This window comes from Limanda limanda, chromosome 6 (genome assembly GCF_963576545.1).
Source record: "Limanda limanda chromosome 6, fLimLim1.1, whole genome shotgun sequence".
Lineage (NCBI taxonomy): Eukaryota > Metazoa > Chordata > Actinopteri > Pleuronectiformes > Pleuronectidae > Limanda > Limanda limanda.
This window is the reverse complement of record NC_083641.1, coordinates 18,384,496-18,399,453: the sequence shown is the minus strand read 5'-3', so window position 1 is coordinate 18,399,453 and position 14,958 is coordinate 18,384,496. Positions and strand designations below refer to the sequence as shown.

The 14,958-nt window shown below is 42.0% G+C and overlaps 2 protein-coding genes across 2 annotated transcripts in view; both read right to left on the bottom strand.

The window, feature by feature from the left end:
• Nucleotides 1-8,264, bottom strand: part of ppp1r37 (protein phosphatase 1, regulatory subunit 37) — a 43,206-nt gene extending 34,942 nt beyond the window's left edge. Inside the window, exon 1 of the mRNA XM_061072463.1 lies at nucleotides 6,511-8,264. Within this exon, the coding sequence (XP_060928446.1) occupies nucleotides 6,511-7,252 (742 nt within the window). The 5' untranslated portion in view covers nucleotides 7,253-8,264. The remainder of the gene's footprint in view (nucleotides 1-6,510) is intronic.
• Nucleotides 8,265-9,614: 1,350 nt separating this feature from the next.
• Nucleotides 9,615-10,031, bottom strand: LOC133004031 (late histone H2A.2.2-like). Its single transcript, XM_061073895.1, has one exon. It carries the CDS (start codon nucleotides 10,029-10,031, stop codon nucleotides 9,615-9,617), a length of 417 nt encoding a protein of 138 aa, XP_060929878.1.
• Nucleotides 10,032-14,958: the final 4,927 nt, after the last annotated feature.

Here is a 14,958-nt window from a genome sequence, read left to right as displayed (position 1 = left end):
AAAACAATAAACCAAGTCTGTCGAGATACGGCCAGGGGGTGTGTAGCAAAACTTCTCAAAGTCTGAGCAGCAATTTTAAATGATAAACGGCAAATGGATCATGACTTAGGCTGTTTTTAACCTCAGCACAGGTGATCGCAGATAGCAGGAGGAGGCAGAGCAGATGACATAAGCCTCTTTCAGAAATGCACTGAACTATGGATATTTTCCTGAAAGAATGTTGTATGGTAGAACGCAAATGTCTGAGTCAGTTGCACCTGACAATTTCCAGAACGTTTCCTGCCAGTGTAAATGTCCAGAAAATTCTTAGTGAGTAAGTGGGCGTGTTGGTGACGTTTTTTGCTTTTGCAAGTAAGCAGCAATTTCAAGTTTTGCCGGCTCAGTGTGGACGTTCTTTGAAGAGAAAACATGAAATCACTTATATTTTAATGGAGATGTATGAAATGACAGGCCAAGCCTTGAGGCAAACTTCCAGGGATGGGTGTGAGTACATTGGGGGTGGAATACAGAAGTGCTGCCAGATCCTGCTTAACATGCAAGTGCCAGCGTTCAAGATAGGCCCTGTCTCCAGTCCCGTTCCCTGCCATTTCACACTGCTGTGCTGTGGATGGTGACAGCAGCGTCATTCACATGACAGCTGGCTGCCTGGTTCGTCACAAGTGGCAAAGAGCAAATTGCAGGGTCTGTGTCACTGCTGCTGTGTGCTCCTACCAGTCCAGTTAACAAGATGGTGACAATAAGTACACACACAGAGGAGATTAAAGTCTGACATTAGAAGGGAGCTGCTGTCTGCTACAAAACACAAAGACAAGACGGTTTAAATTACCACTCAAAAGGATTTACATAACCTGTACAAACTGTATCACACTGTACCAACCCAGGTCTGCATGAGGGCAGAGAATCAAAAGTAAAGTGAAGCTGCTTTCAGGTGTGTCCTTAAGTCTGGTCATTTTCCTTTAGTTATTCTAGACGGACCGTATAGCAGTTCTCAGACATATCCTAGGGGTAAAATTCTGGAGAATAAGTAAATGTACTGGCTAATGGTGCAGGTGGCAAGAAATTAAATGACAGGACTTCACAGAAGTGTGTTTGAGCAAAAACCCAGGAATTGATCCCAAGTAGCTGTGAGCTGATCAATGAACACGAAGCACTGAGGCGGAGTCTGAGATAAGTTTCAACACCTGCCACCACCCAGGCAAAACACACATCCCACAGAATACCTGTAGTCAAATTACACATACAGTGTCCTAGGTTTGAAGCACATTACTGCTGACACAGCAACTAAAACGTACAAATACTATATCACAACGATCCAGCAGGTAATGTCTTTGTTGACTTCATAAGACATAACTGTGCATCAACAACAGCTTCTCTTGTAACTCTGATAGCAATTAACGATTAAAAGAGCAGCCATTTTTAAATGATAAGCCCCTTCATGATCCAAACATGCGTCTGAAGGAGGAAAATCTGTCAGACCAGATGGAGAGCGACATTATGAGCAAACAACAGTTGTGTGCTCTATTTTTAAACGAGAACACATTTTCTGCTATGTGTAGAGTGTGTAGGTAACATTTGTCACGTCCTCAAGAGTGATTAGAGCAGGTATGGGAGAGGGGAGCAAGGAAGTCCTGTTCTATGAGGACAGAAAGTTCTCCACACACATCAGGACAGGATCAGAAATCATCACAGACCCTTTGCTGTCCTGGCTACTAAATGGTGGAACGAGCTCCCAATTGATACAGGACAGCAGGAAGTCTACACATCGTCCGCCACAGACTAAAGACATGTCTTCAGACTACACCTTGGATTTAAAAAAGAAAAACTATATTTTGCCTTAAATTTGGTTGCTGTACTGGCTTCTAAATTGTGGAACTTACATGTAGCACTTTGTAGTTGGGCTTTTTTTAAAGCAAATGGTACTTACTTGATTCTTGTTGTTCTGGGTTTGTACCCTCATGGTTGAATGCACTTATTGCAAGCCTCAGATAAAAACATCAGCTCAATGAAATGTATTGTAACATAAGGCACCATTTATGAACTGTGTCATTGTTATATAGTTTATATGTCTTAGCTGTTTGACAGCTGAGCCGATGCTGGAGAAAAGTCTGTTGACCGTGAAGAGAAGTCTCAATCAAGTTTTAACCAGTCTGATAATGTGAATCTAGCCTTTATAATTTCTATTTGTTCCATTTTCCTTGCTGGAATCCATAACAAAGCCAGCAACTCTGAAATCATTTAAAGTATCCTACTGCAACAGAAAAAGAATGATTCCTTCAAACTTACTTTCATTCCATACACTTTTATGACAGCTGACATTATCATTCGACATCAAATGACGGTTACTACGCTTATTTAATATTTTAATGTTGTTCACAATAAGAAACAAAGAGGTAAGATGACCTCTGATGCTATTTAATTTCCACTCCCTTGAACTTATTGGCTCCTTAAATCAAGTACCAGTCTGTGTCTAGCACAAACCGTACTGACCCCTAGGTTTTCAAAGCCTTTGCGCAACCTCCACTCTAAAAGCGTTGCTTATCAGTTGGTAACTTGGTCGACAGCCACAACACATAACATTTCATCGGTCACAGAGCCTCTAATATCCCAGCGCCAAGTGGGCCTTGGGTATGATGACACGAGAAAGAGCTGCAACGAGGCCAAAGAGTATAGTCGTTTGCAGGATAAACACTTATTGATGTTAAGGAATTATCTGTACAGCAAGAGGTAGGCTTTACCTTATTTGTACAGAACGTTGTAGCTTATTAGAGGTAGAATTAGTGGTAGAAGAGTAGTGTTGTAGCAATACTATTTCTAAAAAATACAAGTTTGCAGAATGGTCCAGTGCTTTTGTACATACAAGCTTTAAACTGCACCTACAGTGTAGCCAAGGAGAGGAAACAGGGGAAGAGGGGAAGCAACACAGCATGTAGGGAAGTTCAGGAATCTCAGGATATGATGTAGTCTTTGCCCAGGCCTGGAGGGGAAAGAACAAGAGTCCCAATAGTCTAGACAGGGAGAGGGTAAAGAAATAAAACAGCTCTAAAAAACGATTTTGTCTAACTTAGAACCAATATTTTACCTTTTTTCTAATAGTGTTCAGGAGTATGTCAGCAAAATTAAATGTTACACAGGTATATCCAGGACACTGCTGGTCATCTTTGGCTTAATATCAGCCTCATACACCGTTTACTGTGCTGATACCAATAAAATGGACAATGACAATTCGAGAAAACATTATAGTTACATGGAAGAAATGGGAATATGAAACAACAGCTCACTACTTCATTGTTCCCCTGCCTCTGATCTCTCCAGAACCTCAGCCTGTAAGTTGGCAGCTTTCATGACTCAATGGAAGTTTACTTCTGTTCAAAAGCTGATTTCATGACAGCATTTAAAGCAGAAATATGAACATTCAATATCCATCTTAACATTTTCTTTCCCCCGCTCTTACTGCATAACTCATACTGAGCATGGATGAAGCTCCAGGCTCCGTAAACTCACAGCCACTTCACTGTTTTGTTTTCGACACGGGACATTAAAGAGGGACCCAGAGAACTTGACACTAGATCTGCAGATAAAGGGTCTTGAAGGATCGTGGATCTACTGTGGGGCAGTGCTCACTCTTAAAGAAGAATAAGGAGCCTTGGGGTTGAGATCCTGATATTTTCATTTACTAAAACTCAGAAACACACTCATTCAGCCTGTACCATCTGCAGCATGTCCTTATGACGCATGGCAGAAACCGGACTTAGAAGAGAGATATCCAAGTGAAGGTCAAACAAGTTCACCACTGGTAGACAAGCAGAGAAATTGAACACAAATTTTAAAACTGCACTAGAAAAATGTCTGAAAGGTGCAGTTACTTCTTACACCTTGAGCAATGGAAACTATTAGTCTTCATTAGTAGAGAAACATAAAATACTGAAAAATAAAAAATTCAGTAACTACTTTGATGCAACACTGAGGGGGCTTTTTACAACTATCTGGATTGGTCGGCACCTGCAGACTTTTTAGGCTATTCGGATAAAACTGAACCCTGATTTGGTTTGTTTGCAGTGTAGAAAATTGTGGACAGTAATTCAAATGTCTGGAAAGAGGAAAACTAAATTAAATAAATAATGAGAAATAAGGACCAAGTCAGGTACTTCAAAGTGTTAAGATGATTTAAGTCTGATCCTACTGCAACCAATACGGTCAAATTGAGGTTTCGTGGTTTCTGACCAAGTGGACTACAAATGTTGATAGATTTGGCACAGTGTTATCATCATGAGTTGAATACAGAATGTCCAGTCTCATGTGATTAACTTTACCGCCATAAACTGTCTGTGAGCCTCTGCATCAACTGCACAACCAGCTGGACCTTTGGAACTTAAATAAACTATGTGCTGAATAATCTGAGCCAACCCTACAGTCACCAAGATACTTAACTGTTCCCAGTGTTTCATATGGGCTCAGTGCACTTGGCGGAAAGGTTCAGACTTTGCCCCCTAAAGAGTGTGGCTTAAGATATTTCATGTCAAATTAATCATTATTAATTATGTAAAGCAGGTGGAATATAATTTACAGTTACACGCAGCTAAATGTGTCAGGATGAATGTCTGAACTTCCTGGGTGTGAATAGAACAATTTATAATCAGCTGAACACGAGGCGGTAGTGGTCATGCATTTCAATCTCAGTTCACTGCTTTATTTTTCTTTTCTACTCTTCCTCCCCACCTAGACCTTTCGCACCGCTGACCCTTGCCTTGGTCTGGCCTGCATTTTTGGTTTAATACTCCAGAGAAACACACTGCCTCAAACGTAGAACACCACAGGTCACACGGACACATGACTGAAAGGCCTGGCTGAGACTACAACTTAATTTAATGTAATTGTGTCATTTTCTCAGGCCGCCATCAGCCGTGTAACTATGTCTACTGCCGTCACAGTACTGTAAGCAAACACCGGCTTTCACACTGTGAGTGTAGGTCTGTTTATTCAATGATGGCCATTGTCCATGCCAGATGAAGGAGCGAGTGAGTCATGGTCAGATCAAAGACAAATTCCCAGCTTATGAATCTACTGTATAATGAAGCAGCAGAACTCTACATGAAAATGACTAAACTACAAAAACATGCAAAAATATTAACAGCAAATATTTTTCATTAGTTCTAAATCAGGATTAGAGGGAAAGAAATGTAACTGAGGCATTCCCACAATTTTTCTATGTACATTTATGTACAAACTGCAAGTAGAGTGGCACTCAAGAGAATGCATTCCTCCACCAAGGCCCAACAGCCGCCTTGAATTCAATCAAGCCGCATCAAATTGCACACACTTGTCGATATCATGGTGCAATATGTCTAAATGTTTTAAAATCTAAACTAGATTAGATGCATAATTATCTGAGAAATTAAAGAAAGTATTCTTGCAATGTTAAAGAGAGTAAGAAAATATTCCTGGATCTGCACCAAAATTTGATGGGATCTTCCCTAATGCATACTGAAGCCTTACACTAGGTTTCATGGTAATATATCAAGTAGTTTTAGTGTAATGCTGCAAACAAGCAAACAAATGTTGATTAAAACATAGCGTCCTTGGTGATAGTAGTATGTCATTTAACTCGATTGGCAGAAAAAGCTCTGGGTTTTGCACCCATTACATTGATGTGCTCTGGTTTAATGCAGCTATGTGTACTGTATTGTGTTTATTGAATACACAAATTGTATCTACTTATCTGAATACTGTTCCTGTTTAACATTTGGCTCTGTTCCACTACTAAATGTATTGCTGGGGATCAGTTCTATTTCATCCTAAATATTTGGCATTCATTGTAAATTACATGCACATTATTACAGGGAAAATTCACTTTACATGTGAAAAGTGACCACCCATTTGGTTGAGCCTCTAAAGATTGGGCTCCTTGTATCAACACAATGAAGGCAGTCCCACATCCTGCATGAGCTCCCGTTCGACGTGTTTTCACTGAACAAACAGGAACCTTCTGTGGTAAAAATGGCACACCTCAAGAAGGAGTGGTGGGATCTTCTCACAATGCTGCACACAACCCAGAGCCGTGGACTATATTTAGACATAAAGGTGGCTGTTTGACTGTTGGTAAATTAAAAGCCAAGTTAGACCAAGCTATTGTGATATCTAATTGAGTATTACAAGTAAGACCGGAACTTGTGTTTGGGAAAGGGGCGGGGCCCAGGAGCCGCCGTAGGACTGAAGACCGTAGTGTCATCTCACAGGGGTGGACACAGACACAAGACAATACACCGAGCACATTGACAAAACTGTCATGGATCAGTGTCAACATCAGTACACCATTCCCCATGGAATATGGACCATGACACGGCACATTTTAAACTTGAGCTACTTTCAATATGGAGCTTGAGAAAAATGCTGTTTAAAGTCCTGCGAGAGTAAATTCTGGCAAAAACATGTTGATCTCACTGGTTCTTACTGGCACAGCGAACAAGTAGGATAAACAGGACGTCAGTCACAAACACACACACACAGTATTACCATGTCTCCAGGGGTCCTTGGGCTCCACTGCTCCAGAGACAATGTCCTCATCTGACGGAAACGTCACCCTTTTGCCACTTGGTTTGTGTTTATCATCCGCCTCCTCCACGGTGGGGTACAGTCCCACCTGGTCCGTGGCAGGTGACTCTGTGCTGCTTGGCTGGCTTTCGTTGGACAGGCTTTCTGCTGTGCTGCCAGCCGGGACATCCTGAGACGGAGACTCCGACTCGGAATCATTGTCTGACAACGAGGTGGCGCTCGGCGAATCGGCCTCCAACTCTGCACTCTTGTCCAGACTCAGAGCCACACCTGTGTCCGGGTCCCCTCCATCATGCCTTCCACCAACAACCACATCAGTGTCTTTCTCCTCCTTCATTTCCTCCACCCCGACCTCACCCTTGTGCTCCTCATTAGAGAAGATGAAGTCAGTGGGGTTGGCGATCACAGGGGTGTTTTGGGCCGTGCTCGTCCCATTTCCATTGAGCTCGTCAATTTCCAGTGTGTCCTGTACCTGGTGGTTATTCTCCTCAGCTGCCTGCAGGTTGTCGGTGAGCTCAGGCATCACGTAGGTGTCCGAGGCCTCTGTGGGAACAATAATCCGCTTTTCAGTGTTGCTATCAGTCATCAGTTCACAGATCCGAGGGGTGACTCCTTCTGTGTTGTTGGTGGTGTTGTGATCCTCATCCACGTTGCTTCTTGTCTTTGCATTGCATAAGTCTAGACGCTGCTCTTCGATATTCATGGTGTCATTTCCAGTGAAACTCAACCTTTAACTGTGCCAGACAGCCTGTATATTATATTAAACAGTAACTAGGTGCTGGCTGATACGGATAAGCCTGTCTCTATCTGACAATATGTGTGTGTATAGGCACCTTTACGGGTCCTTAATTCACCGAGTGCAATCTGATTATCTAACCTATGCCTTGACTGGTGTATTGTACTTGGGGTGATTTACATAACAGTTTTTCACAAACCCCAGTTCACATGTGACTTCTGTGCATCCTTGACACAAAAAATGGCTAATAAAAGTGCAGTTTTACACAAATGTCAATACAAAAAAAAATAATATATGAGATACATGTGCGAAACAGAAAATGTGTCAGTAATGATATATTAGCCAAACTTTCCTCAACTATCGCCCGGCAGAGTCCTATCACTCGGAGAGAACCGACCGAAGGCTGGTCAGCACATCGTCGACAGTGTTAAAGTGGACAAGTGAAACGAACACGTCGCTCAGGGTGCCTCCATTACGCTAGCAAAGTGAGCTCCCTGCCCTCCACCAAACCCGACATGAATCCGAGCGAGCTAACGCTAGCTAGCTTTGCTAAAGTTGTTGCTCAACAATGACATCCAGGCCCGTGTGCGGTTGCGTGCGTGCGTCCCCGACTGAGCCCGTCTGTTTACCCGCGACGACAAAGTCCATTCTCCCGGGCGGAGAGCTGTGTTTTCCGGCCGGAGCCCTCGTCTCTGCCTCGGTCGCGCTGCGGCTCCGTTCGCATCACAACCGTCGACCAACGGCAGCCAGCAGAAAAACAGGCGTCACACTCCGGGCAGCGGCGGGCATGTTCCGGGGGCTAGCGTCCTGGTGCTGGGGGAAGCCGAGCCGCAGCGTGAGGTTCCCGGCCTAAACAGCACGGACTCCTCGGTGCTAAAATCCTCTAGATATCCGGGACCGGTCAGGTGTCTTTGAGTCTCTGTCTGTCCGGGACAAGTCCGCTGATCCTGCTTCTGTCCCGGCGCTGCCACTCGTTAGCTCGTTCAACAACTGTTTGTTGTCCTGGCGTCCTACGTCAGCACGCAGGCACCCGCCGGGCTGCGTTCAAAGGACGCACTGTTACAGCGGGTTGCAGAAAAACAAAAGGGACGATTTCTACAGGTATGCAGGAGTATTTCCGTTCGATTTTGCTGTGTTCAATACATTGGACGCAATCCTGCAAATTATATAACTTTAAGTTATATTGTTGGAAAAAAGTTTTAATCAATAACACATACCTCATCCTAAACTCAGCATCGTTACTCTCTGAATGTTTTAAAATGAGTTTTCATAGAGTAATGTCATTGGCTTTAATGTGCCTTGTATTTTCCATAATTCATTATAGCCACTGATTTCTATATGTTTTCATGTATGTAATTTGTCTTTAAACTGCTTGTTGTGTTTTAGTAGGTATATTACATATTTTATTCAAATGCTGTCCATCTTGACCAAGACTCCCTGGCAGAAAAGATTGTACCTCAATGGGACTTTGTTAAATAAAGGAAAAATATGTGTGGGTATTAAAGTGAAGAGAAATCTGCAATGAACTCAGTTTTATTTGTGTGGCACCTACACAAAACACTTCCAAATTCATAAAGAAAATCGCCCAAAATAAAGTAATGATGCAGAAGTTGAATGGCACGAAGAATAAACCTTCGACAAGGCTCAACAGCAACCTTGATAGAACTGCAGCGAAGTTCTCACACAAATATATATCAACCCCCTAAACAAGCCCTATTTTTCCATCAAGATCCATGAATTACTCCCTGGGAAAATGGTGAAAACCCCTTCAATGTTGAAAGAAAACTCGGATTGTAAAACATTTTAATGGCTCTTCCCAATTACAGAATCACATCCTTCCAAGTTTCTTGGAAATCTGGTCAGTGGTATGTGGTGTTGCGTATAAACCTGGGGTAAAAATATAACCCCCTTGGCAGAAGTTACATTTTTAATGAAACCATAAAAAGGCATAGTCACAGCGTACAGAGAGACATGTGGAGGCTTCAGAATACCCGAGCTGGTTAGTTAAAAGTTGATTTGTAAAAGAGCTAGTCAAGTCGAAATGTTCAATTGGCTGAGAATTTTATCCCACTAGGTGGAGCAGCCCTAGTTTAACAGGCAACTGGTTCCTCATACTTCTTGGGTGAACATGACAGTTCAGTGTATTTTGTTCGTCTCAGTGGCTCGTCTCTTCATGTGATCCCAGACTGGACTTAGTCTCTGCCCCAACACACAGGGTTCTTTAAGCACTGTTGAAGAGCATTTCACCCGAAAGCTAAAAAAACACAACTACTAACACAAGCATAAAGGCATAATAGTTTATTAGAATAGTAAAATTGTATATTCACAATTAAAAATCTTGAGACTGAACATCTTTCGCATTGCTGTCATCTTTGGGGATGTTAGTTTTCTTTGGTAGAAGGGTTGCCTGGATGTTGGGGATGACGCCACCCTCTGAGAACGTGACTCCGGCCAGCAGTACGTTCAGCTCCTCGTCATTTTTCACCGCCAACAAGATGTGGCGAGGAGCGATGCGGCGCTTCTTGTTGTCACGGCAGGCATTTCCTGCCAGCTCGAGGATTTCAGCGGTGAGGTACTCCATGGTGGCGGCGAGGTACACTGCAGCGCCATCGCCCACACGCTTTGCATATTGGCCCTTCTTGAGCAGCCTGTGGATGCGGCCCACTGGGAATGTGATCCCTGCTCTGGCAGACCGGGTCACTGAGGTCTTTTCAGCGGGTTCAACTTTCTTACCACGGCCAGACATATTTAATCGAGTTCAGGGAAGTTCCGAAGTCTAGTTACAAAGAAAAGAAAAAATAGATATAGAGGGCAATTTCAAGTCAATTAAATGCATTTTCACCAAAAACAAGTCACTAAAACAGTTACTGTGTTTGAGAATTCTGCCTCAGAGGGCTACAGAGCTTTATCAGCATTTTCCTGTAGTATCTTCATAATTAAAAAATGACAGGTTAATAAATAAACTAATTTCTCTTAAAGTATAACTTAAACCAACACTCACCTGTGTCCTGTACTTCCTGGAAACTGAGACAGCATCTAAACAATGAACCACTAACTGGGACTTTTAAACAACTCAGGTGTTAACGTGTTGATCAATGACACCTGGTTTCTCTGCTGCATAGCGACGTCTCATTGGCCAGCTTTTTAACGACTGGGCAGAATGTCTGACATCTGCAGGAGCCCAACTCCCCTCTCACATTCATCGTAGTGAATTCAAGTAGACATGGAGACTTTTATCTTTCTGATCTGTTTGATTTGAATGTAGATGTTTCACTTCTTATCATATAAGCCCAAAACCAAACACCTGTGTGAGCTCAGTCTGCAGAATTGTGACGAAGCAACCAAACTAAGAATTTGTACGACAAGTTTGACTTTTTGTCCCTAGATTTTTACAATGAGAGTAGCTAGATTAAAACACTGGTGTTTGGTCGAGACACTTCAATTTTAAAATGGGAAAATAGAGCGAGATTTTAACCTGTTTTAGTATCAGTTAACAACAAAGCTAGAAGTGCAACCTTGCAATCAATCAAGCGTTATAGCATCACAGTTGTGACTGCAGTGGATTACATTTGTAGGCTTTGGTTGTACATGTAACTAAGAATAACTGAAAATAACTAAAAAAAACAAACAACCTTGCAAACCCTTTGTAGGCAGCAGCTAGTTTCAAGCACACACACACACACACACACACACACACACACACACACACACACACACACACACACACACACAAACACTGTGAGCACACTGTCTTTTGACAACTGGAGAATATTTATTTACAACATTTGTGTGAAGACAAAACACCATGGCACAATTACACCAGTTAATTTCTTTCAGTGTGCGAAGGTAAACATGAACTCTAAATTAAAGTATAATAAAGATAATTATTAAAAAATATGGTAATATCTTTGTGAAACATTGTCCGCGTGTACATATCTACTTTAAGATTAACATTAACCTTAACACTCTGAGAGAGGTCTATTTCTTTTGTCACCTCCCAGTCATTTTGTATATCTCTTTTGGTAGTTTTGCATTCACATCCTGTCGATTTGTGTCTCTCTGTGGTCACTTGACTGACTTCCTACCAAGAAATGTCACAACCGATCAGTCCCTGATCCTTTTGTCGCCATAAGCCTGTGCCCAGTGAGACCAGTCACTAATCCCTCCATGAGTTTACCTGACTGGAAGATAGATTTCTCCTCTTGGTCAATAAACTTAAAACTCACTCCACAGTGTGATAACAAAGATTTATGTTTTTGGTATACGTCTGTCTCAGCATGCTACTTACAATATGTTAAATAAAGGCTGCCATTACTCATTATTAGTGTATTGCAATAAAACCTGGACAGACACATTCATATTCATGTTAATTAATTTCAGAGAGTTAGTTTTACATCTACCATCGACATGAAGTAGCAGTATGGAAACGTGTCAGCAGCAGGTGGCAGCACAGACCTCAGATTTAACCTCCAGCCTGCAGCAGTCGGTTTTATTTCTTTACTCAAATGAGAGATTCTTGATTATATAGCACTTATAAAACACACTAATTGGTGTTGTGATGCTTCACTTTATGATTTGTTCTTGGCTGTCTGTGTCTCACAGCCCTGCTGTGCTTACCAAGGAACTGCTCTGGGGAGTGATGACTCATCTCCTACCAGTGTGGACAATTCAGTATCAAGTGTTTCATTCCAACACACTCAGAGATAAACACACATCATTCATGTTTATAGGTCTCAAAGGAAAGTCATTACCAGGAAGCCTAACTTGATTGCCCATGTTTTTATACCAGTGTTTTTGGAGGCACATGAGTCACATTGTCATAAAAAAAAGTAATGTTAAGTGTTTATAATAATGACTTCTTACAACATATATGTAAATACTATAGTTGTATTATCTTAATATTATGCATAATACCGACACAGTGCCTACAGTGTATTACAATTTTTTTTTTAATGTGTACTATTATATCTTCCACCACCTCACTTTGTTTGGGGAAGCTGAACCATTGATTAAATTATAATTTTTTGCAAACGATATTATAAATATTTATATATACTGGCCTTTGGGCTTATTAATTGGACAGTCTTTACTATAACCTATTACCAGTATCAGCATATAGCTCTCTAAATGGGATTTACAGCTTTTTATTCATCAAATATTTGGTCAATATTGGCCTATATAGAAATGTCCATAATGCCACATTGACTATCTTATAAAGAGGACATTTGAGTTCAAAATTTGTTACATTACATAATTAAAACAATGTAAAAATAACTTTAAAAAAACATCGAATATTACCCCAAAATACAATTGTCTTAATGTTTGATACATTTTCAACTTGATTTGATAAGTAAATAAAGTAGAGAATTTGAAGTCATATTCAGTCCAGTTAATTAAAGGCTCTAAAAGCAGCTGTTATGGATTCAGCTGCAGCACTACCCTGGGAATGTCCTCACACCACATTTATTTCAACTTGTTTTCTCAGTTTCTTTTTACTTCAATGCAATGACAGGTTGCTCTGTCATTGTCAGTATCCTCATTGCCAAATTTAAAGGCAACAAGCTTCGCCCTTAACACCGTTTGCCTTCTCCGCCATGTACCAGCAGTGAGGGATGGAGGAGAGGAAGAGAGAGGGAGAGACAGTGAGAGAGTGAGAGAGTGAGACGTTTTGACCGTTTGGATTCACTTTAAAATATGGCAAAGGGCCAACGGCAGAACAGCGGGAAGACAAATTAATCGGGGACCTTCCCATCAGGTCGTCCTTGGACAGATTGGATGTGGTTCTGTTCAACCCTTCGACATCCTCCCAACACTAGGAGGACAAGACTGGATTCACGAACTGTCATGGAGAAGACCCCAACACACATCTCTGCAGCCTGACTCTTCAGTACACGCATTTGATTTCTCAGTGTGTTAGACCGTAAGCGGCAGTTTTTCATCATGCAATATGTCATCATTGGGACAAGCCATTTATTTCTCTAAGTTTCTCCCGAGAGTTTTCATCTGGATAAAGCCTGAAGGCCTCCTGTATTTATTAGCAACTGTAGCTACTAACACTGAGATTTTGCAGTCGGCTGCCGAGTGAGGAGTAGATGAAAGAGAGAGCGGAGGAAGCCGAGAAAGATCAAAACGTATGATTAAACTCAGAGATTGAACACAAAACCAGATCAAAGCAGGATTTAAAACCTATTCCACCAGGTGGCGATCAGGATGCTTTGGCTTCACTTTTGGGGAGCAGTCCAATCCTCCATCTATATATACAGTCTATGAAGGGGCCCGGGCGTGGGAAGAACCTATTCAGTTTTTTGCAGTTGTGAATTTAGAAGTCAATGGTTGAATAATTATTTCTCACTTTCTTTGAACATGATTTATGAGAAATAAATTATTAAAGTTATTGGATAACTTCCTGTGAAACCTAGACAATCATGTGAAGGACTGTTCGGCCTTGTCAGAGGTTTGTGTTCTACAAAGTACCATTCTAGTTTTTATTGCATCTGTTCAGCTCTTTCAACAGATAATAACCTTTTGCAACCTCATCCACTCTTCCACCCATTCATAAGGACGACAGGGAAATTGGAGCTTTGACAATAGAAAAGTGTTGAATAGGTGTGTCCACTCTAATCAGACGTTCATAAAGACACAGTTAATGTGAGGTGTCCACACAGTAATTGCAGAGTGAGTCATGAGTGTACCAACTGTAATTGTGAAACCTTATGGACACCCACAATGCAGCCAGGTGTCCCGAGGTCCCAGAATCCTGTCGGTCGCCTCCTGAAAAAAATGCTTTTGAGGCTGTGATTATTTTTCCATTACTTCTTCCGCAACAGAGTCAAATGTCACACATTCTGTGCTTTTGAGTTTTATGTGCAGGTTCTCCTCTAACTCTCTCCATCCATCCATCAATTCATCCATCCATCCATCTGGCAAGGGAGTCCCTGCCCCTGAGGGCAGTGTTGACCTTGTTGTTCAGCTGGATGCATCTGGCTCTCCTCACCTCCTGACGAATGCTCGGACGTTACCTTCCTCCACATTTAGTCTTCATCCTGCTGTGGTAAAGTCATAACATTAGGACAGGTCCGTTTCCAAAAGTAGTTCTTCCTGTTATTTCTATTTTTGGAAGTCATGAAATTTTGTACCATCCTCTCCTCTCCTCTCCTCTCCTCTCCTCTCCTCTCCTCTCCTCTCCTCTCCTCTCCTCTCCTCTCCTCTCCTCTCCTCTCCTCTCCTCCTTCCTCTTGCATCACCCAAAGGCATCTTTTATTCTCCTCAGGTCCTAAGGCAGCTGTGATGGCTACCATATGTCCATACCACATGTCATTGGTTTCCCAATAAAAAAACACTTCCCTTTTTAAACATTAGGAAAACACAGGGTTGACCTTGGGAGATATAAAGTGGAGGCAGGATTTGGTCTGGCAGTGAGCACCTGTGTGTGGGGAGCGACCAGAAGAAGACAGGCACCGCAAATCCACCGCCACGTAATTAGACGAAGGCGGAAGAACGAAGGACAAAGACATTTTCCATCGTCCGCCCTGCAGCCACCCATCCGTCCATCCCACCTGTGCACAACTCCCCGTTCCTCCCTGCTTTTAATTCCTCCATCTGTTTTTCTCTCTTTCCTTTCTGTCTCTCTTTCTTTTCAGCCATAACTTATTCTGGCTCTCTTTCACACTATT